Source organism: Vigna angularis, chromosome 5 (genome assembly GCF_016808095.1).
Source record: "Vigna angularis cultivar LongXiaoDou No.4 chromosome 5, ASM1680809v1, whole genome shotgun sequence".
Taxonomy (NCBI): Eukaryota; Viridiplantae; Streptophyta; class Magnoliopsida; order Fabales; family Fabaceae; genus Vigna; species Vigna angularis.
This window is the reverse complement of record NC_068974.1, coordinates 26,094,116-26,117,745: the sequence shown is the minus strand read 5'-3', so window position 1 is coordinate 26,117,745 and position 23,630 is coordinate 26,094,116. Positions and strand designations below refer to the sequence as shown.

The following is a 23,630-nucleotide window of genomic DNA, read 5'->3' as shown; positions in this document are numbered from 1 at the left end:
ACGGTCATCTTACAAGATAACATATATAAAGAACATCAATTGAAGAGAAGGGGTGTGTAGTTGAAGCAGAAAAATAGAAGAGGGAAAAAAAAGAAAAGAAAAATAGACAAAGAAAGAGAGTGTGCTCAAGAAAAATCATCATTTATCAATTATGCCTCATCTCAAACAATATTGTTTGATACTCTTCATCATTTTTTTTCACTATTAATTCTTGATATTGTATTACTCTTTTAACTTTTGTGTTAATTAATTCATTTATTGATTTAAATTTTATTCCTATAAAAATAATTTTAATTATAGAAAAACATTTATCTCAAAATTTATTTTTTTATAATACAATATTTTTTTCACCATTACCTATTGATGTTTTATAACTCTTTTAATTTTTATGTTACTTAAATAATTAATTCATTTAAATTTTATTCATAAAACTAATTTTAATTGTAAGGAAACATTTATTTCAAATTTCTTTTCTTTTATAGTGTAAGATTTTTTTTCCCAATTAGTTATTGATAATTTCTTACTCTTTTAATTTTTTAGTTAATTAATTAGTTTATTCATTTAAATTTTGATAAAAATAAGTTTAATTATAGGAAAACATTTATCCCAAATTTCTTTTTTATTGTATAATATTTTCTCACCATTAATTAATGATATATAGATATGAAATGTGCTTTGCAAAAAATTTTAGAAATCACTATTCACCCCTTTAATGTTTTTCTATGTATTTAACTTGCTTCTATGAAGATGTGATGATTAGGATCATGTTATAGAACTTAAATAGATTGTTCAATTATAGAAAATATCTATATTATGGTTAGTTGGATCTTATAATATTAGTTTATTTTTTGGTTTGTGGTGGTTTGTTTTTCTTTTCTTATGGATGTTGCGGGTTCAGATAAGGAAATCAGTAGATGTAAGAGAGTCTCGAAGAACATTTGAGTCGTGTTCCATTTGTTGTTTTGGGATGAATATACTGAATATAAATTAATAATGTTATAGTCTTATATATTTTGAAAAACTAAAAAACTATGAAATGTATTGTAAATTGTAAATATTCTATCACTATTGCAAATTTTATGTTAATTAATTAATTAATTCATTTAAATTTTTTTCATAAAATAATTTTAATTATAGGAAAACATTTATCTCAAATTTTATTTCTATTATAGTATAAGATTTTTTTTTACCATGTGTTAATTAATTAATTTATTCATTTAAATTTTATTGATAAAAATAATTTTAATTATAGAAAAACATTTATATCAAATTTCTTTTTTTATTATAATATTTTTTTTCACCATTAATTATTGATGTTTTACAACTCTTTAATTTTTATGTCAATTAATTAACTAATTCATTTAAATTTTATTCATAAAACTAATTTTAATTGTAAGGAAACATTTATCTCAAATTTCTTTTCTTTGATTTAATATTTCTCTCACCATTAATTATAGATGTTTTATTACTCTTTTAATTTATATGTTAGTTAATTAATTAATTCCTTTAAATTTTATTTATAAAACTAATTTTAATTGTGAAGAAACATTTATCTCAAATTTATTTTCTTTTATAGTATAAGATTTTTTCCCCATTTAATTATGGATAATTTCTTACTCTTTTAATTTTATAGTTAATTAATTAATTCATTCATTTAAATTTATTGATAAAAAAAGTTTAATTGTAGGAAAAATTTATCCCAATCTTCTTTTTTTATAGTATAATATTTTATCACCATTAATTATTGATATATAGATATGAAATGTACATATCCTTATAAGAATAGACAAAGTGATCAGTTTGTCCTTAAATTAATAGAGCTAGAAAGATTATCATTTTAGTTAACAATCCAAAGTATAATAGTGCAACAATTATATAAGATTATAATTTTTTATCAGCAATTTTTTAAATTAATAAGATAATTGGGTTATCTTAATCCATATACACAACATAAATAAAAGAAAAGAAAAAAAAAATATTAACAGTTTATGGTATCGCCTTCTCTTCCTTAGTTAGTCTCATGTGCATAATATAACAAATGAAAAAATAAAGGTAATTTCAGACCATACGAAAGGAAATTGACACGAAAAAACGAGTTGAATTCATAGTCTCAATCCATAAAGAAGTTTCTACGCAGAAATTAATGGAAAAAGATAACATGATGAAACAATAATTACTCATTCTAAAAATAAGCTAAAATCACGTTATAGCTAACAAAATGGTTAGTTAACAGTCCAAAACATCAGAGTCACCAACTATATAAGAGTTAAACTTTATTGGATCATAATTCATCAGTACAATCACCAAAAAACGTGATTTCTTATTCATCATCATGACATATGTGCGTATACTTATTTTAACACCCAACTAAGTCTCTGTCTCTCCTATACTGTGTGAGCACTTCAAGGGCAAAATGTGATCACATAGTCAGGATTGTTGGAGCAAGTGAAAGTGCTGTTCTTGTCATCGTAAGCATAGGAATAAGCATCGGGGCACTGTTCCTCGAAGAACTGAGAGTAGTTCGTTGGTGGACATGTCTCAGGCTTGTTGTTTGCTCCTGTGCAACAATACTTATCCTCTTTGAAAGCCAAACAAGCACTCTTGCAAGCGATCACGTTGCCATCGGACCCTTTCATTTGAAGCTCTTGAGGGCACGCAGCATTGATGTTGTTCGGGCAACTCGAGGTTCTGCAATCGCCACTGCCACCTTGTGGGGTTACGGACATCTGAACGTTGAACCCGTCCACGTTGCTCACGTCGTAGAAATCTTGTCCTCCGTTCGGTGGAACCGTCATTTCTACCAAACTTGCCGGTGGGATTGCACCTGCGCCGTTGCACGCGACTACGCCGGAGGCGCAATCTGCTGTGGCGCAACTGAACCTTCCGTTGTTGTTGGAGCATCCGGTTCGGCCCCAGAACCGACCCGACCATGGAGATGGAAGGTCCAAAGAGAATGATGCTCCTTGGACCAATTCGAAACCGGTTGATGATAACTGGGGCTTTTGGTCTCCGGTTAGGGTTCCTGGCCATACTGTGAATGTGCACTTGTTTGTGAAAGTAACCTTTGCTCCTTCAGACACTGCATATGTACCAAACCCAGTTTATGAGCTGCTAGGAACAGAAAGAAACGTTTTTATGCAGTATTCTTAGATGCATAAACGAGTGTAACAACTAATATGAAACATGATAAATCAAACAGGTAAAGAAGTTGAATACCGTAGAAGAAGAACGCAAAGCAAAGGAAGAGAGCGACAGTGGTGGTTGTCATTGTTGGATACTTTTGGTTTTTCAGGTGCAATTGTGAGTTTTTCATGTTGAGAACTTTGGTACAAATAGACTACGAAGTTTGAATTTTCAACAATTGAATTTGGTACGTGGAACAGTTCTATGCCATAACAGTACAAATAAACATAAATAGGAGTTAAAGCTGGGATATTGTTTACCACAAAAAAAGTCTACTCGTACTGTTTTATAACCCAATTGTACTCATGTCTAAATATTGATGACGTATATCACCTAGATTCATGGACTGACATACAGTTTATATTCATTTAACATATTATAAAAGATAAAGATGATCATAATGGAATAAATTTTTATACTTTTAGAAATAGAAAGATAATAAAGGATAAGGAAGAGTAATGTCAAATGTAAAAAATGTATCGTCAAAATATCATTTCTTTCATTAAAATAAGTTATTTTGTAATATTTTTTAATTAAACTTTACTAAAATAAGTCTTATATCTTATTATCTATTTCTTATAAGTTTATTGCTTTTAATAAGTTTTAAGAAATAAAAATATATTAAACAATAATTTCCATTACTTGCTCTCATTAATTTATTGCCTGACATGTAGAGATATCTTGATATTGGCATTCATTATGAGTTACGACGTGTTAATTAGGTTCTAAATTAAATTATTTATAACAATATAGAACAAAATTTCTAAGTTAATATGTAATTACATCATTATTTTATTTCTAGTAACATTTTAAAGTTATAGTATAAAATTTATATATCAAAATAAACAAATGATACATTAAATTTTAAACAAATAATGAAAACAGAAAAATAATTACATTACAAGAAAAGCAGGATTACCATCCATTTAAACCATTTCAAAATGCAAATATGGAGCTAATACGTTCCCTACCAAACAGGGAAGTTGTGGCAATTTGTGCTGTGAGAACCGATTCAGTTAGTGATGGTTAGACCACCGTTAACATTAATTGATACTTTTAGTATTTTTAAACCTTGGCTAATACTTTCTTTTTTAAAAGGAAAAAATTTAATAGCTTCGGCCCCCTTTTTGTTTTTGTTTTTAAAAGTAATCACATATATAGCGTCCGTTAGATCTTTGCTTTGTTTTGAAATAATTAATTTTAAAAATCTTATGGACACGGAGTCCTCATTCTGTATAATTTTTTTAAAATTAATAAGTGTATCATCCGGTCCTGCCGACCCATAAACCGAGCGTCACTTCTAGAGACCGACTAAATGTTGAACGACTCTCCAAAGCGACTCTCTCAAGGTTGACCGAGCGGTTCCATAAGGCCGACTCTTCCAAGGTTGACTGGGCGGCTCCCCTAGGACTGGTCCCCCACGACACTCCTTTAAGGTCATCCCAGAACCGACCATTCATAAACCGAACGGTTGCCACAATGCCACCCACCCAGGTCACCATCATGACCGAGCGTCCAAGCTAACGTTGTCCGACCATACATAGACCGATCGATCCTCCAAGGTCGCCCATCTAGGTCGACCATCAAGACCGAGCGTCCAAGCTAACTTTGTCCGACCACACATAGACCGAGCGTCCAATGTGACCGATCAGCAGAATCGAGTGGTCGCCCACCCCGGTTGACATCCCTAGCCGACCACCCTTCTAACCGACCGTCCCGACCGATCCTCACTAGGTCAACTACACGATTAAACACAAATGACTCATTAAAGCCCTTAATGAAGATTAAGGTATGATTGGCCATTATCAGGCCCACGAAAGGTAAAAGCCCATCACAATCAGTATAAATAAAGGTTCGAGGTATGATTTTGGAACAGATTGCTTACGATGCAATATATACATGCATTACAAACCACTCAGTCATGTTACTGACTTAAGCGTCGGAGTGCCTTTGACAGGTACCCGACCGCCCGGCTTGGAGAATAAGGAGAAAACGAATACTACAACCAGGACTTGAAGACGAGAGAGCCTGTTCGACCCTTCCCAGCGCGTCAAGCCCTCAGCAAAGAGGTAACCGTCCGGTTTTCGCTAGCTTCTAGTGCCCCCTAGAGACGGAGTCGCTCGGTCTGCTTCAGTTCGTGGGATTCAGCAACGTCCGCCCGATCTTCGCAAACTTGTGTTTTAGCAGGGTCATCCAGATCAGACCGAAACATTTGGTGCCTACCGTGGGGCCGAGTGGGTATTCCCCATTGTAACCACGAGGAACCAATGAGGGGTACCTCAAAAGAACGTGAACTTCCACCGTTCAGCCTTTTGCACTCGGCTTCATCAACCTAACAACTCAGTCTCCACCGTTCGGCCGCATATCCTCAACTGTTCGATCAAGACCATTCGGCTTCGCGACCTCATTTCCCCAACCATTCGGCTCCCCCGCCTAGCTTGTCCAGTCGTTAGGCCTCAACTTTTATGGGTTTCCGTTCGGATTCGTCCGCTCGGCCATTGGGCCTGGAGTTCTGGCCATTCGGCCTCAGCTTCCAGCATTCGACATAGATCGTTCAGCCAGTTGGCCTCAACCACTGGGCATACCGCCTCAATTCTCGGTCAATCGGCCCTGATATCTCGGTCGTTCAGCCTCAGCTCCGGCTATTCAACATCATGCCCCTTGATGGTACTTCGCCAAATCCTGCATCCGTTTGGTATTAGTCATCAACCGTTCGAATGCGCACGCTCGGCTAGTACATTGGTCTAAAGTACTTCACCAAATGTGGCATCAACCGTTCGGCATCCACCTTTCGGGCATCGGGCGTTCGATCTCAACAGGGCCTCCTAAGGCTTAAGCCATTCGGCCTCGGCGTGGACACCTTAAGGCCTCAGCCGTTCAGCCAAGGCGATTCGGCTTCGCGGCCTCGCTTCTTTAACCATTCGGTGACCAGAGGCCCCACGCATTCGGCCTATAAGGGCCTTATTCGTCCAGCCTCCTCGGCTCCCAATGGCCTCAAACGTTCGGCATCGGCTCAATCTTAGCTTCTCGTCCTGACGAGTTCTATCGTTTGGCTCTCCGCAATTTGGGTTTCGACCGTTCGGCCTCAAGCTATCAGCCAAATAGGTGCTCAACTATTCGGCCGTTCGGCCTTCAAGGTAAGTATTAGACCTCAACCATTCGGCCATAAGGCCTGAGCTACTTAGCCAAATATGGCATCCAGCATTCGACCCTTCATCGCCGAGCTTTCGGCCCTTCGACCTCGACCTCTCGACTGGTCAGCCTCAACCTATGGACAGACCAGCCTTACGATGGCCTCAGGTACTCTCAAATCTAGCCTTACAGGTACTCTTTCGATCATTTGGCCTCTAACGCCTGGCCTCTTCAACACAACAAATCGGTCTCGACCGTTCTATCAACTGGCCTCGTTCGCACGACCATTCAAATGGATCGCTCGGCCTAGTACGTTCGGTCATTAGGCCCAAGCTTGTGATTGGCCATCCGGATTCAACCGCTCGGCCATACCTTGGTCTTAGGTAATTCCATAATCTGGCCTTGCAGGCACCTTGCCAAATTTGGCATCGAATTTTTGGGCTTCGCAGATATTCAGCCAACAATTCAACCTCCAAAGGCTTCAACTTGTCGGCCAATTCTAGAATCAAGGACTCGGCCTCTAGAGGCATCTGTCGTTCGACCATACTAATCAGGTACTTCCTTAAACTCGGCCACCAGGTACATTGGGAAAATTGGCATCGACGACAGATTGTTTGGTCGTACGGTCTCTAGTACAATCGTCAACCCGACAAAACTGTCCCAATAGCTCGGCCTCGTATCGCAACCGTTCGATCTACACCGTTTGTCTACTTCGCCTGGTCGTGAGGTCTCAGCTATTAAGGTTGGCCTCTCGTATTCATTCATTCAGCCGTGCCCTTTGATGGTCTCGACCATTTGGTATTATCTTTCGACCGTTCGACCTTTAGGTGCCTCCATGGCCAAAGATCGGCCTCCACAGGCCCACACTTCTCTACCACCCATGGCATTGTTCTCTCGGTCGTCCACAAGTCGGCCTCGAGCTCTTAGCCAAAATTTGGATTTACTATCTAGCCGTTCGGCCTTCAAGGTAAGTTTTCTACCTCAACCATTTGGCCATTAGCCAAGTTTGGCATCCATCCTTCGGCCTCCACAAGCCTAACGCATTTGGCCTCCAAGGGCCTCACCAGTCCGGCTTTCTCGGCCTCCGAAGGTCTAAAACGTTCGGCCTCGGCTCGCCCTCAGCTTCTCAGCCTAACGAGATCTACCGTTTGGCCCTCGACAGTCTCGGCACCCAGCATTCAGCCCTTAGGCATGAAGTTCTTGTCTAGTCGGCCTCGACTTCTAAGCCATCTCGGCCTCCACTGTTCGGACTTCATAGGTTTCCAGTTCTCGGCTACCTGTAGCTTCCTCCGTTCGGCCTTACGATGGACCCAGGTAGTTAGCCTACCAGTCAGCCTCAACAATACTAAGAGGAGTCTCCGCCGGGATGTACCAAAGCTCAAGCTGATGAATGGAGAGTTCTTTCCGAAGAACCACTATTAGCTTGGCCCGGGCGGTGAACGGGGAGTTCTTTCCGAAGAACCACTGTCGTCCGGCGTGACTACAAACCCAAGCTAATGAACAGAGAGTTCTTTCCGAACAACAACTGTCAGCTTGGCCCGGGCGGTGAACGGGGAGTTCTTTTCGAAGAACCACTATCGTTCGGCGTGACTAAAAGCCCAAGCTAATGAACGGAGAGTTCTTTCCAAAGAACCACTGTCAGCTTGGCCCGGGCAGTGAACGGGGAGTTCTTTCCGAAGAACCACTACCGTCCGACGTGAGCACAAGCCCAAGCTGATGAACGGAGAGTTCTTTCCGAAGAACCACTGTCAGCTTGGCCTGTGCGGTGAACGGGAGTTCTTTCCGAAGAACCACTGCCGTCCGGCGTGACCACAAGCCCAAGCTGATGAACAGAGAGTTCTTTCTGAAGAACCACTCTCAGCTTGGCCCGGGTGGTGAACGGGGAGTTCTTTCCGAAGAACCACTGTCGTCCGGCGTGACCACAAGCCCAAGTTGATGAACGGAGTTTCACTCCTGTCAGCTTGGCCGGGTAGTGAATGGTGAGTTCTTTACTGAACCATTGCTGCCCGACTCTAGACAAAGCCTAAGTTGATGAACGGAGTTTCACTCCTGTCAGCTTGGTCGGGCAGTGAACGGCGAGTTCTTTACTAAACCACGACTGCCCGACGCCAGACAGCCTCACCATGGCCTTCAAAGGCCTAAACCTCTCGGCATCTCAAGACCTCAAACCGTTCGGCCTCCGCGGCCTTAGCGTGGCCTCCAAGTCATCGAACCGTTCGGCCTCTAGAGGCCTCAACCGTTCGGGCTCAACCTGAACTCCAATGGCCTTAATCGTTCGGTCTCAGCATGTCCTCCAAAGGCCTCGTCATCTCGGCCTCCCAGGGCCTCCACCTCTCATCCTCTAAAAAGCCTCACCCGTTCCGCCAATAAAGGCCTCACCCGTTCCGCCTCCAAAGGCCCAGGCTTCCGACCTTACCTTAGGCCTCGACTTCAAGGTCGTCCATGACCTCACTCGTCTGGCCTTACCATGGGCCTCGTCTTCAGGTCGTCCTTGGCCTCATTGAAACTTATCCAAATTTGGCATCACAAATCCGGTCGCCTAGCCTCGATTGATCAGCCATTCCAGACCTACAGAGGCTCCTAACACAGGCGACTTAGAAGTGGTGTCCAACCAGAGAACCCGTCTTTCCAAGAAGGCCATGGGCAAAACCCCTTCGCATGATAAAATATATGCTCGGGCTTGGGGGCCTTATGTACCGTCCGGTCCTGCCGACCCATAAACCGAGCGTCACTCCCAGAGATCGACTGAACGCTGAATAACTCCCCAAAGCGACTCTCCCAAGGTCGACCGAGCGGTTCCATAAGGCCGACTCTTCCAAGGTTGACCGGGCGGCTCCCCCAAGACTAGTCCCCCACGATACTCCTTTAAGGTCATCCCAGAACCGATCATTCATAAACCGAACGGTTGCCCCAATGTCGCCCACCTAGGTCACCATCATGACCAAGCGTCCAAGCTAACGTTGTCCGACCATACATAGACCGAGCGGTCCTCCAAGGTCGCCCATCCAGGTCGGCCATCAAGACTGAGCGTCCAAGCTAACGTTGTCCGACCACACATAGACCGAGCGTCCAATGTGACCGATCAGCAGAACCAAGTGGCCGCCCACCCCGGTTGACATCCCTAGCCGACCACCCTTCTGACCGGCCGTCCTGACGGACCCTCACTAGGTCAACTACACGGTTAAACACTAATGACTCATTAAATCCCTTAATGAAGATTAAGGTATGACTGGGTCGTTATCAGGCCCACGAAAGGTAAAAGCCCATCACAATCAGTATAAATAAAGGTTCGAGGTATGATTTCGGAACAGATTGCTTACGATGCATTACAGACCACTCGGTCATGTTACTGACTTAAGCGTCGGAGAGAACGAATACTACAGCCAAGACTTGAAGACAAGAGAGCCTGTTCGACCCTTCCCAACGCGTCCAACCCTCAGCAAAGAGGTAATCATCCGGTTTTCACCAGCTTCTAGTGCAACCTAGAGACGGAATCGCTCGGTCTGCTTCAGTTCGTGAAATTCAACAACGTCAGTCCGATTTTCGGCAAACTCGTGTTTTAGTAGGGTCATCCAAATCCGACCGAAACCATAAGCATAGGTAGAGTGGGTTTGATTCTATGTAACGTTGAAACCGTCACCGTGAGATAAATTCTAATGCTAAATTTTTATATTTTTAGAAAGAAAAACATAATAAAAGACAAGGAAGAGTAATGTCAAATGTAAAAAATTTATGTATTAAAATATCAATTGTCTTATAAAAATAAATTATTTTGTAATATTTTTTAATTTAATTTAATTAAAAATAACAAAGTCTTATATGTTATTATCTATTTCTTATAAGTTTAATACTTTTAATAAGTTATAAGAAATAAAAATATATTAAAAACTAATTTTCATTACCTGCTCTCATTCATTTATTGCCGGACATGTGGAGATATCTTCATATTGGCATTCATTATAAGTTACGACGTGTTAATTAGGTTCTAAATTAAATTATTTATAACAACATAGAACAAAATTTCTAAGTTAATTACATCATTATTTTTTTTCTAGTAACATTTTAAAATTATAGTATAAAATCTATATATAAAAATAAACAAATGATACATTAAATTTTAAAAAATAAATGAAAACATAAAAATAATTACATTACAAAAAAAGCACGGATTAGCATCAATTAAACCCTTTCAAAATACTATGGAGCTAATACGTTCCATGCCAATCAGGAAAGTTATGGCAAGGTCAAGGTCAAGGTCACATTAACTCGACTGGTGAATCTTAGTCAAGATCACCGTAAGATGTTTTTCATATTTCTCAACGTCTTTTTTTTAGTGTAATGATTTTGAAAAAATCTTTATATTTTAGTGATTTGCACAAATATAAAAAACAAGGTATACAAGTATCGAAACATTTTATCATACATGCATTAAATATTTTGAACGTTGATAGGTATTAAGTCAAAATATTTTATCATTTGTCATTTCATGAATAAATGCATCATCAGATCACTACAAAATTAACGTATTTTAGAAGGGGTTTATCACGGGGGTTTTAAAAACCTCTCTAAATTCCTGGCGATTTTTTTAAAGCCGCAGATAAATTGTAAATTTTTTTTAAAACCTCACTAATTTTTGCAGTTTGCAGGACAACTATGGGAATGTCGATCCAGAAAATGTTGCTAAAGTAAAGTCCATGTATAACGAGCTTAATCTTAAGGTTTGAACTTCATCTATGTCTACCCCATTAATAATTCCATAGCCTTCTTCTCTTTGCATCACTTGGTTTCTGTCTTCTCAAAAGTTTGTGTTAAAGAATATTATTTTTTAACATGACTCAGTATTTTATTTTAAAATGTACTTTAATTATATCAGTAATATGAACCTAAGGAACCAATTATTGAAATGTTAAATGTGCTTATGCCTGATGTTGAATTAAAGGGGCAATCATCTAAATTCCAGGTTATGAATTATTTTATAAATAGTGGTGTGCTCTTGACTTTGAGAGGGTATTCTCAAAGGGTTTCTGCAACAAGACCGTGGGGTGCTATGTTTGCATGTTTTGTTGTTTCTATATTTGATTGTTTGAGTTGGAAAGGTTTTTACTTTATGAGGGTGTATTTATAGTAAAACCTTTGGTGTAATTCTTCAATCGTTATAGTGAAATATCCTTCAATCAGTGGTTGATATGAAGGGTGACTGGATGTAGGCATTGAGGCCGAACCAGGATAAAAACTATGTTTGCTTTTCTCTCCTTTATCTCTTTACATTTGCATTTACTATTTCATTGCACACATATTGTCTTACAACACAAGAAAAATTTCAAGAACATTATATTTTGCAAAAAAGATTTAAAAAGTGCATGTTTTTATAAAACACCAATTCATCCCTCCTCTTGGTGTTGAGAAACAAGCCTCATTATTTCTAACAATTGGCACTAGAGTTGGCTTTCAAAAGTTATTTGAAAAATAAATCGATTACCCTTTTTGTAGAATCAAGGCTTAAATGCTTACTTCGTCCTCATGTTAAGAGGTGAATTTCTGTTTAGTACCTGGTTTTAAAAATGAAGACATTGGGTCCCTATGTTATGAAAAATGTATGAATAAAGTCATGTCCATTAAGTTGACAACAACAACGTTAAGTCCATCCTGATGTGGCCGTACTTTTTCTCTTCTTTCTTCTACTGTCCAGCTTTTTCTCTCTCTTGTTCAGCTTTTCCTTTGATGATTTGCTGAACTTGTTCTTTCTTTGTGGACCTTATTCATATAATTTTCATAACATAGGGACCCAATGTCTTCATTTTTAAAACCGGGTACTAAACAAAAATCCACCTCTTAACATGGGGACGAAGTATGCATTTAAGCCTAGAATTAATTACTTGATCCTAAAATGGCTTTTGTTTCTCAAACCTTTGGTGAAGGTGCATCCACAAATAGACCACCTCTATTTGCTGGCGAAAATTATGCTTTTTGGAAAATCAAAATGCAAATCTTTCTTGAGTCAGTAGACAAAGGTGTGTGGGATGCTGTTCTGAATAGTCCATTTCAACCCACTAAATTAATTGATGGAAAATCTATTTTGAAAAACTTTTATGAGTGGAGTTAAGAGGAAAACAGAAGAGCACAATATGATGTTAAAGCTAGAAATGTTATGGCCTTTGCTCTTACTATGGATGATTTTTTCAAGGTTTCACAATGCAAGAGTGCCAAAGAGATGTGGGAAGTACTTGAAGTTACACATGAAGGCATAAATGAGGTAAAGAGAGCGAGAAAGAAGAGGTTTACTCACATTGTTAACCACTTGATGGCTCTCGGCAAAGCTTTTTTGAAGGAGGAAATCAACATCAACATTTTAAAGAGTCTTAACAGGAGTTGGCAGCCAAAGGTAACAACCATATCTGAATCCAAAGATTTAACTAACATGAATATGGCTACATCATTTGGTAAGCTCAGGGAAATCGAGCCGGAGCTTGGTAGATTGAAGGAAGAAGAGGAGATTGAGCGGAAATAATTCATTTCACTTAAAGCTACCAACAAAAAGACCACCAGAAAGATTGAATTAGACGCGGACTCTAATGCAAACATTTCAGAAAAAGAGGTTATGAACATGATGGTAAAGAAATTTACTAAATTCATGAAAAATAGAAATGTTGCAACTGACTTTGTAGGTAACTCCAAAGGAGGCAAAAGGAATGCAAAGATCACCACTTTCACTTACTATAAGTGTGGAAAAGATGGTCACATTAAGCCAGATTGTCTAGAGTTGAAGAACAAGCAAAAGGTTGATGCAAAGTATCCTCAGGACAAGAGAAGAAGTAAGCAGAAAAAGGCTTACATTGCCTAGGAGAACAATAATGGTGACACAACAAGTGATGATGATCAAAGCATATAAGAAGAATCAAATTTATGTTTCATGGCAGGTTTTGTATGCTCTATAAGCAGTGATAGAAATTTCGAGAATGAGCCAATTGAAGTCAAGTATCATCTACTACTGGATGCATTTCAAGAGCTGCATGCAGAAGCAATGAAACTACAGTACAAGGTTAATCAATTAAACTCTGAAAGAAAAGACTTTGAATATCGAATCAATAACCTTGTGGATGATAATGAAAAGCTTAAAAATGAACTTGATCTTGTTTGGAAATCTGCTAATGATAGTAAAACTGAAATGAAGATTGTGGAAAAAGAATGTAGCAATTGTAGTGCTCATGTTGAAAAAATAGAATATTTAACCAACACATTAGCTAAGTTTACTCTTGGTAGAGAAAATTTAGATGTTGTGTTAAGGTCATAGCGTAGAGCTATTAATAGGTAAGGAATTGGTTTTAAGGCTGAGAGTGGAAGAACTAACTCTAAGAAATTTATTCATATAAGCAAACTTGTAACCAATGCTTGTTTTTACTACAATAGTAATGGTCATACAGTAAGGAATTGTTATTATAGGAAGATTGGTGTTCCTAGAGGAAAATACAAATGGATTCCTAAAGAACAAATTTCTATGACTAACAAACAAGGCCCCAAGTTTATTTGGGTACCTGCAACAAAACCATTTACAAGTTTTGCAGGGAAGTAATAAGCTCATTCAGAAGCAGACAGTGCTCAAGGATTAATTATAGTGGAACACATCAAAACTTCTTGAGTAACATTGTAGGTAACATCAACTGTCAAACTCATGCATTCATGCATCATTGTTATTGTTTGTGAATTTGTGATTGTGTGTATGAATGATGTGTGCTTGTCTGTTTGATGAATTGGGATGAAAAACACTTTTCACGAATTTTAAACATTTCATTATTAGTAAAATCGATTGAAATTTATGTATGTGTATCTTTCTCTTTTATGTGAAATATTGATTCAGAACATAATCGACTTCAAAATTAACAGAATCGATTAAAATGTTTTTATTTAAGTTTTCTATTTCTGGAAATTTAAATGGACCTTCTGACTCTAAAAGAAAACTTAGTTAGGCCTAAAACTGAAGTGATGTGATGCGCGCCTATATAAATACCTGTTTTGAAAATATTTTATGCACTCATTATTTTCTAAACTATAGATTTAAAACCCGAAACTGAGAAATATTTTCCATAAAAATCCTACTAAAATTGCCTCATCCTCTTCTGCCAAACGATGCAAGAAAGTTGCCCGAACGGAAAGAAAAGCGAGCCCAACTGGTTGGATAAGTCATGATTCTACTAGAGAAAGGTTCATGTGCTTGAGAAAAATCAAGACAGTTGTTCCACATAAATCACTTGATTTGTTTCTATTCATGGGTGAAGGGTTTTTATTTCATGAATGGCTTGCTCATCAAAGACTTGCAGATTTTGTTTAGATGAAAGGGGACTGATATCTTGAGTTAGTTGAGGTGTTCTACAATAATCTCAATGTCATCAATGGTGATATCCACTCGCGTGTGAAGGGTATGGATATTGTCATCAATGATGATGTCTGGCTACTGGTCGCTGAACTTAAAGTTGAAGGTTGCATATGTCATATGAAATATTCTTCGCATAACAAGTGGACTACTGTTAAGATGTTGGCATGTGTACCAAATCGTATCAAGTAATATAAAATGGTATGACCAAGTATCGTATCCCAGAGGATGCACGACACTAAACAGTTGTGTAATTTCTTAACTAATTAAGACTTAAGAACAATTTTTGGAGTTTTGAATTCAAATGCAATAAAAATAAACATGAATGTAATTTCATCAATTGAGGCTAAACACTAGATTGAATGGATGAAGTTGATAGTATGAGATGATAATGTTGTTGGGGTTTAGATTTCACCTAATCACTCTCATGCATATATGAATTCTTCTTCTTCATTAAATTATTAACATCACTCTCTAAATTACTTAAAACCCGATGCCTCGGCGAAGAAAACCTATCCTTAAATACTAGACCACAATCCCTTGCATCCCTAATAATTAATTTTGCATTATGATTAGAAGCTTAAGACGACCAAACCTCCTATCCCCATCCCTGGGCAATATTGCCTTTGGGAGAAATTCCCCAGATCGTGATTCGTAAGATATCTCCCGATACTCAGACAAATCATAAAATATAACAATTTAGCAAAGAAAAAAATCCCTAACAATTAATGAATGAAGCATATAACAATTCATAACAAATTCAAATACATGAGAGTTTAGAGGTTACATCTTCCTCAACAACAAATAAGATTAGTTCTCCATCATCATGAAGAAACTAGATGAACAATGGAATGGAAGAGATAGAAAAACCCTAGAAACTGAAAAGGAGAGCTCAAACATCCCCAAATCTACCTCCAAGGGGCGAAAAGTTTGTTTATGTGTTCAAGCCATCAAGAGATACCATCCCTAGGACATCCAAGTCCTTAAATAGATCAGAAAAATAACAGAAAATGGGTCCAAGCCCAACACGCTGGCGCTCAGCTCCCCAACTTAGGGCAAGCGGGCACCCATGCGAGAGGAGTGGTGCTCAAGGCCCCTCAGAGGGCGCCCAGACGTGGAACGGTAAAGAAAACTGGCGCTAAGCGCCTCTAGGAGGGCACCCAAGCGATGATCCGGTGCAGATTAGCGTTCAACAAGTGTCATGGACCGTTCGGTTTAACTTTGTCACCCGTTCGACCTCACTTTATTAACCGTTCGGCCTATCTTCTACCACACCATTCCACTTCTCCTTTCTCAAACCGTTCGGCCATAGTTACACCGTTTGACAATAGTCTTCTTTCTCACACCGTTCGTCTGAAATCTCCTCAAGCACATCGTTCGGTCTATCTTCTTACACCGTTTGCTGTGGATTCTCTTCTTTCAAATCATTCCAATTTCCTACAAAATCAACACAATTTAGTGATAAAATCATTAAGTATATCCTATACTCACTTATTCACAAAGCTAAACTAAAAACATTAGTTCAAGCAAGCTTATAAATAAAAAAAGGTTGATTTAATATCAAAATTGCATCCCGGATAACGGTATATTCAACCTTATCACAATCTCAAACTTGAAACTTTGCTTGTCCTCAAGAAAAATGTAACTTGACTTAAACAAAATAATCATACTACAATGGCCTAGCACACCAAAAAACATTTTCCTCTAGGACAATTAAATTACTCATGTTTTCTCATCATATAAAGATTAGTCAAGATATAATGATGCTTTATCTAATCAAGCTTCAACTATGGTGCTCACATAATCAAGACATACACAACAGATGCAACAACCTTATGAGTGATCACCAAGCAAACAGAATGTTAGTGATGAGTCGTTATTTCTTGAATTATATTTAGTTTATTGCACTTAAATAAACCAGGGAATTGTGTTTAATTGTCTGTTATTTTTCCGTTTTCCGAATTCTGCTTAATTTGGTCGAAAATTCGTAATTGTGCTAATTTGGGTTTTCTGAACTGATTAAGTGCATTTCTGGTTGTAGGGAAGTTGTTGAAACATCATCTGGAGCATTAAGATATGGCGTGACATACTCAAAGGCTCAACATTTAGTCATTTAGATTCTAATTAAAGTTGTAATTTTGTTTTCTAGAAACTCTTAATTAGAATTAGGTGTTTTTGACCCCTTTACGACAATTTTGTAAGACATGTGCCTTTTAGGTAGGGTTTTTTTTCTCTTGTGTGGACCCCACCCTCATTAAAGGGAGACACACGGCCTTTAGGTTAGCCGCCACTTGCCATTTTGCCACTCTCTCGGTTTTTTTGGTGTTTAGGCTTTTGGGTTTGAACGTTTTTGGAAAAAGGTAAGAACTGGGAAGTGTATTCACGCTGTTACAATTTATAGAATGGAAGAAGAACACTCCGGCCTTTTCATTTTGTTTATGCACTTTGATTGAAGTCTTTCATTTCTTCTTGACTGGAACGCTGTTTTTGGGATGATGAATGAAGAGCTGATTTTTACTCCTCTTTGCTGATTTACTCATCATGGCCACTTTATTTTGAGAATGAAGCGGTGCTGAACGAGAGAAGAGGAGCCACCACCGTCACGGTTCTTTGGCTGCCACGTCCAGGGAAAAGTGAGATGGAAGCATGATCGGATGGGAGAAATCACGCTCAACTTGGTGCTGCACAGAGAATGGAGGAGTGTGTACGGTGATGTGCTGAAACGCTGCACGCTGATCCATACTGTGGTGTCATGGCTGCACTCAATACTTTGCTGGAATGGAAAGAGTAACATGTTGATTTTTTTTTAATTGCTTTTAGGGAGGAATAACTCATTAGTTTTGCTAGAATGAAGAGTAGTACGGTGACAGGGAGTAGTCATGTCACATGTTTCAATGAAGAGCACATTTCATTTTATTACAATTAGAAAAAGGGATGTCTTAAAAGAGTGGCACATGCGGTGCGATGATGGATAAAAAAATGAAGATGGTGATTCATTGGACTTTAAGGGGCACACATGGAGAATGAATGGTGAGCACGTTAATTGTTTGAGAATGAAGAAGTGATTAGGTGAGAGTTGGTGGGAAGTCACGTCCAGCTAGGAGTAATGGCTGATTGACTTTTCCTTGAAGAAGATTAATTCATCCTTTATTGTAGAAGAAGGGCACAACATTACGGTCTTGAGCAAAGTTTTCACTTTTATTTCATTTAGAAAGAAAACACTGTCCCATCATGAAAGGAGCTGCCACGTGTAGATACTTTGACTTGTGAACATTTTGAGCTTTGGGGATTTAATTTAGAAGTTCATCACATTTTTGCTGGAGAAAGATGGCGCACACGGAGAGGCTGATTCCGCTTTGCTGCAGCAGCCGCCTCCCTCATATATTGAGTTTTTGTTAAAAACGTAGCAAGCGGTGTTTCATTCATTTAAGGGTGCAATGCTTTTTCATTTGGAGAATTCATTTTATTTTGCTTTGAGAGTGACGTGCTGGAAGAGGATGAATGGTGTCACGGCCTCGGATAAAAAAATGGTTTAGAACGAATTTTATTTTACAGCAGCTTACTGACTTATTTAAATTAATTCTTCAAGCGTTTACTTTTTGTCATTTATGTGATGAATTACTTTTTTTTATGTTTAGCTTACAACATTGTGTATTTAGTGTATTTAATGTTCTAGTTTAAGTGTTGCATTTGAATAGATTGAATTGTGTTTGGATGTTTATATGTTATAGTGTTCAGTTTAATGTTTTCATGCATTTTAATGCCTTCAATTGTATTCAGTTGTGTTTAATTTTTATTTTTAATTTCGTCATTTGCATTAACAAAATCTTTCATTAAATCCCCCCACTTCGTGTTTGACCTAAGTCTCGAACCACATTTGGTCCTTGAGAGACGACCTAGGAGTCACTTCCTAGCACTGTACTGCATTCTTTAATGCACATCAAATTTGATGGACCGCGACAGCCCGCATCAGTTACTCTATGTGCATTGAACTATTCCTCACCAAAGACAGTGTTTCACTCAAACTCAAAGGTGTATAGTGAGGTGACACTCTTACACTCTACCATCACAATGTCACATGAATCAACTTTTCCTTTCATTTAACCACATATCAAACACACTTACAAGCAAATTATCATCACAAGAACTTTTTGAGGTTTGTATTGAGGCCGGGCCAAGAAGAAAGTTAGTTTTTCTAGACAACAAAATCCTTGAGTTAAGAGAGGGCACAATTCATTTATTCACATTAACAATAATCTCTCTTTCTTCTTTTATGTGAGAAACCAATCTTCAATTCATTCCCAACTTTCCTTTCATTGAGCTTAACCTTTTCTTTTCTTTCTTTTCTTCTCTTTTTCTTTTTGCTTTTGCTTTTTTTTTTTGCTTTTGCTCAATGCTCTTTTAATGAATTTCACAAAGTTCTTTCCGGTTTCTCACAACCCCAAACTTGAACCATTCTCCATTACCATATAAACGTACTCTACTCAACTCAAGGTAAGGATTTCAAAAAGGCTATTCAAAATTTCACATTTAGGCTCAAGGTTCAAAGGTTAAAGAAAAACATTATTCTTTGAATTTCACTGGTTTGCCAAGGTAGGGTTCATTATTTTCATGCATAGAGTCTTGATGAACTAGTTTCTCTTCATTGTTTGCCTTCTTCATCTACAATTGGCAATCTTATCTACTTCCAGACCTAAAAAGAAAGATTCTAATTGCACTTGAAGTCTTGCGCTCAACACCCTCAATGGGGCGCCCAGGCGGTGATGTGTGACATCCTGCGCTGAGGGCCCTTACAGGTGCAACCAGGCGCCCTGCGGCCTTCTTTAATTTTCTTCTCTTTTTGATGATCTTGTGCTCCTAGTACAGACTTTCGGATTTAATCCTGCAGAAACTAAAGAACACTACACTAGAGCACCCAATTAGCACAAACAGATAAAAAGATAAAATTAAAAATAAAACAAAAATTAAAGATAAAAAAGATAAAAAATAAAGATAAAATGATATCAAGTAATATAAAATGGTAAGACCAAGTATCGTATCCCAAAGGACTCACGACACTAAACAATTGTGTAATTGCTTAACTAATTAAGACTTAAGAATAATTTTTGGGGTTTTGAATTCAAATGCAATAAAAATAAACATGAACGCAATTTGATCAATTGAGGCTAAACACTAGAATGAATGGATGAAGTTGATAATATGGGATGATAATGTTTTTGGGGTTTAGATTTCACCTAATCACTCTCATGCATATATGAATTCTTCTTCATTAAACTGTTAACGTCACTCTCTAAATTACTTAAAACCCGATCCCTCGGCGAAGAAAACCTATCCGTAATTTCTAGACCACAATCCCTTGCATCCCTAATAAGTAATTCTGCATTAAGATTAGAAGCTTAAGACGACCAAAGCTCCTACCCCCATCCCTGGGGCAATATTGATTTTGGGAGAAATTTCCCAGATCGTGATTTGTAAGATATCTCCCGATACTCAGACAAATCATAAAATATAACAATTTAGCAAAGAAAAAAATCCCTAACAATTAATGAATGAAGCATATAATAATTAAGAACAAATTCAAATACATGAGAGTTTATAAGTTACATCTTCCACATTAACAAATAAGATTAGTTCTCCATCGTTATCAAGAAACTAGATGAACAATGGAATGAAAGAGATAGAAAAACCCTAGAAACTGAAAAGGAGAGCTCCCACATCCCTAAATATGCCTCCAAGGGGCCAAAAGTGTGTTTCTTTACTCAAGCCATCAAGAGATACCATCCCTAGGACGTTCAAGTCCATAAATAGATCAGAAAAATAACAGAAAACGGGTCCAAGCCCAACACGCTGGCACTCGGCGCCCCAACTTAGAGCAAGTGGGCGCCCATGCGAGAGGAGTGGCGCTCAGGGCCCCTCAGAGGGCGCCCAGGCGTGGATTGACAAAGAAAACTGGCACTCAGCGCCCCTAGGAGGGCGCCCAAGCGATGATGCGGTGTAGATTGGTGCTAACAAATGTCATGGACCGTTCGGTTTAACTTTGTCACTCGTTCGGCTTCACTCTGTTAACCGTTCGGCCTATCTTCTACCACACCATTCGGCTTCTCCTTTCTCAAACTGTTTGGTTTGTCTACCCGTTCTCTCAAACCATTCGACCATAATTACACTCTTCGACAATAGTCTTCTTTCTCACACCGTTCGGTTTGCAATCTCCTCAAGCACATCATTTGGTCTATCTTCTTACACCGTTCGGTCTGGATTCTCCTCTTTCAAATCATTCCAATTTCCTACAAAATCAAGCGAATTTAGTGATAAAATCATTAAGTATATCACCTACTCACTTATTCACAAAAGTAAACTAAAAACATCAGTTCATGCAGGCTTCTAAGTCAAAAAGGGTAGATTTAATATCCAAATTGCATCTTAGATAACGGTATATTCAACCGTTATCAACTACAGGGGAGCATTAATATAAAGATTGTCTCAGATATCTCGGAAGGTACAAAGGAGGCAAGGTATATCTGCATAAGGGGTTGAATAAGGAAGAAAAGATGTGTGCATACATCCTTGCATGACAAATGCTACCTTGGCGATATTTGCGTGATAGATTGACAACGAAAGACTTATTCATACTGAATGCATTACAATCAAGAATATCAACTAACTTGGTCGTTGTTTTCAAGAAACATATGATTGACACTGGAATCAATGATGAGCATAATTTACCATATGGTGTGTTCATCAGTAGAGTATTGAAGTTTCATCAAGGTGTTCTTACTAATGAAACCAGACTTGTCTGCAATAAAACCAATGAGATTGGAAAAGCAATACTGACTTGTATTGGGCTGAAGAAAACAATGAATGGCTGATGTTTCAAATATAAGGAAATCATTGTTGTAAGCTTAGCAAGTTCACCTACAATGAATGAAGATCATACCAGCTTCATCCTTGAAACAAATTTTGAGAGGTTTATTGTTGAACAATTCAGGAAAATGTAAAGGAATTTGAAGATTGAAAAGAAATTAGATGAACTCTGTCAGAGCGGCTGCAGCGGAATGGTTAGCGTGGAATAACAAACCAAGAGGGGGGGTGAATTGGTTCTTACTAAAAACGTGTGCCTTAAAAATTTCTACTCAATTAAACTTACTTAGCAGATAATAAAGGCAATAAAATAGAGTAAGGTTGAGAGAAATTTGCACAGATGATTTTATCCTGGTTCGGATCTTACCAATCCTACGTCCAGTCGCTTATCTCAAAACAAGATAAACACTTCACTAATCACAAAACTATTACAAACTACAATCACACAGATACAATTTGTAAAAGTTTAGAAAACACCTCTCTTGAAGCCACAAGAGATGAAACAACACCTCCTTTGAATCTTCACAAAGGATGAAACACTTCCTTCGAATACTTCACGAAGGATGAATTCCTCTTCCAAACACTTCCTTAGATGCACCAAGGATGAACCAGCTATTCCTCTATCACCGTAGCAGTATTTCACCAACTCTACAGACAGAGTTTCCTTAGCTGAGCAAGAGCACACAATTCTTAAGAGTTTCTGAGTATTTGAGCACAAGGGAAGAGTAGTAGGTTCTTCTTGAGAGGAAATGAGAGTCTATTTATAGACTCATCCAAAGACTCTTCCATTCTTTGTTTTCAGCCTTTCACACTGTGTTAATCGATTAGCTACAGTGGTTAATCGATTAACAACCCAACGGATAGTCCAACGGCTCTAAAAACGGCTAGTTTTTCAAACGTTCACTGTGTTAATCGATTAACACCCTTTGTTAATCGATTAACGTTAATCGATTAACATCCTCTGTTAATCGATTAACACTGCATTGCTGGGCTTCTTCATGGCTCACTGGAATAATCGATTAACACCTTCTGTTAATCGATTAACACTGCACAGAATTTTGCTTATGGCTTATTTTTACATCACTTTTGAATGCATACATAAAACTACTAATTTTCCTATGTTCATACAATTATTACAAAAGATTACAAGTCTTCAAAGATCATTCTTCATGAGTCTTGTTTGTTCTTGACTTGATTTGGACATCATCAAAACTTCATCTTCATCATTTTGCTAACAAACTCATTCAGAGTGGGATCAAACATGACTCTGCAACATACGATTCTGATGATGAGTCTATTGATGAAGATTCTATAGAAACTTCTAAATCAAAAAAGGGATTTTGTCTAATTTTAGTATCCATATTAGGTGTCTTGTTTTGCAGCAAGTGGCTCTTAAGCCATTTTGATCTTTTGATTTCATCTTTTAAATGTCAACGAAATTATATTCTGGTAATCAAATTTGTGATCTGTGAATGATTGTGTGAGTTGATTTAATCTGATATTAATTCAATTGTATGTATGCAATTGAACATTTCATTGTTACATCATTACATTGCATATTCATACTTAATATGTGTTATTGAATACTTCTCAGTTACACTGCATATGAACTAACGCTTGATCTAGCTGAGACGAAGAGATTATGCAGGTTTACTATTTGCACACAAAGTTAATGGAAATTCATCAGTACTCTACTTATCTGAATTGATTATAGGAGTAATATAATCGATTAAATTTCGTCAACTAGTTTGAAGCTTCTAAACTGCTTAATCTTTTACTTTAAACCATGACTTATGACTTCATGAGCGTTTATTCATCATAAACTAAATTGTTTGAAATCTGTTATGTATCTGGTATGACTTTATGAATGATAACACTAGGCTACTTTATTTCAATATGTATCTAAAATGCTCTTATATTTGTAATATTTGTGAGATACACTACTCGAAAATGTTTAAATGATGCATACTCTGTTAGATCTCTATCATGCAACTCTGACTGAAATATCATATGCATACTGATTGGTGGAGTTTTGTATACTGTTAAATGATTTGATCACATGTTAAAAGGGGAAGAAATAAAAATTCAT

At 37.7% G+C, this 23,630-nt stretch overlaps 1 protein-coding gene across 1 annotated transcript; it reads right to left on the bottom strand.

The window, feature by feature from the left end:
• Positions 1–2,248: 2,248 nt before the first annotated feature.
• LOC108339934 (thaumatin-like protein 1b) lies at positions 2,249–3,324 on the bottom strand. Its single transcript, XM_017577162.2, has 2 exons — positions 3,217–3,324; positions 2,249–3,079 (listed from the first exon to the last, which is right to left on the bottom strand). Exons 1-2 carry the CDS (start codon positions 3,311–3,313, stop codon positions 2,403–2,405), a joined length of 774 nt encoding a protein of 257 aa, XP_017432651.1. The 5' UTR covers positions 3,314–3,324; the 3' UTR covers positions 2,249–2,402.
• Between the last annotated feature and the right edge of the window lie 20,306 nt (positions 3,325–23,630).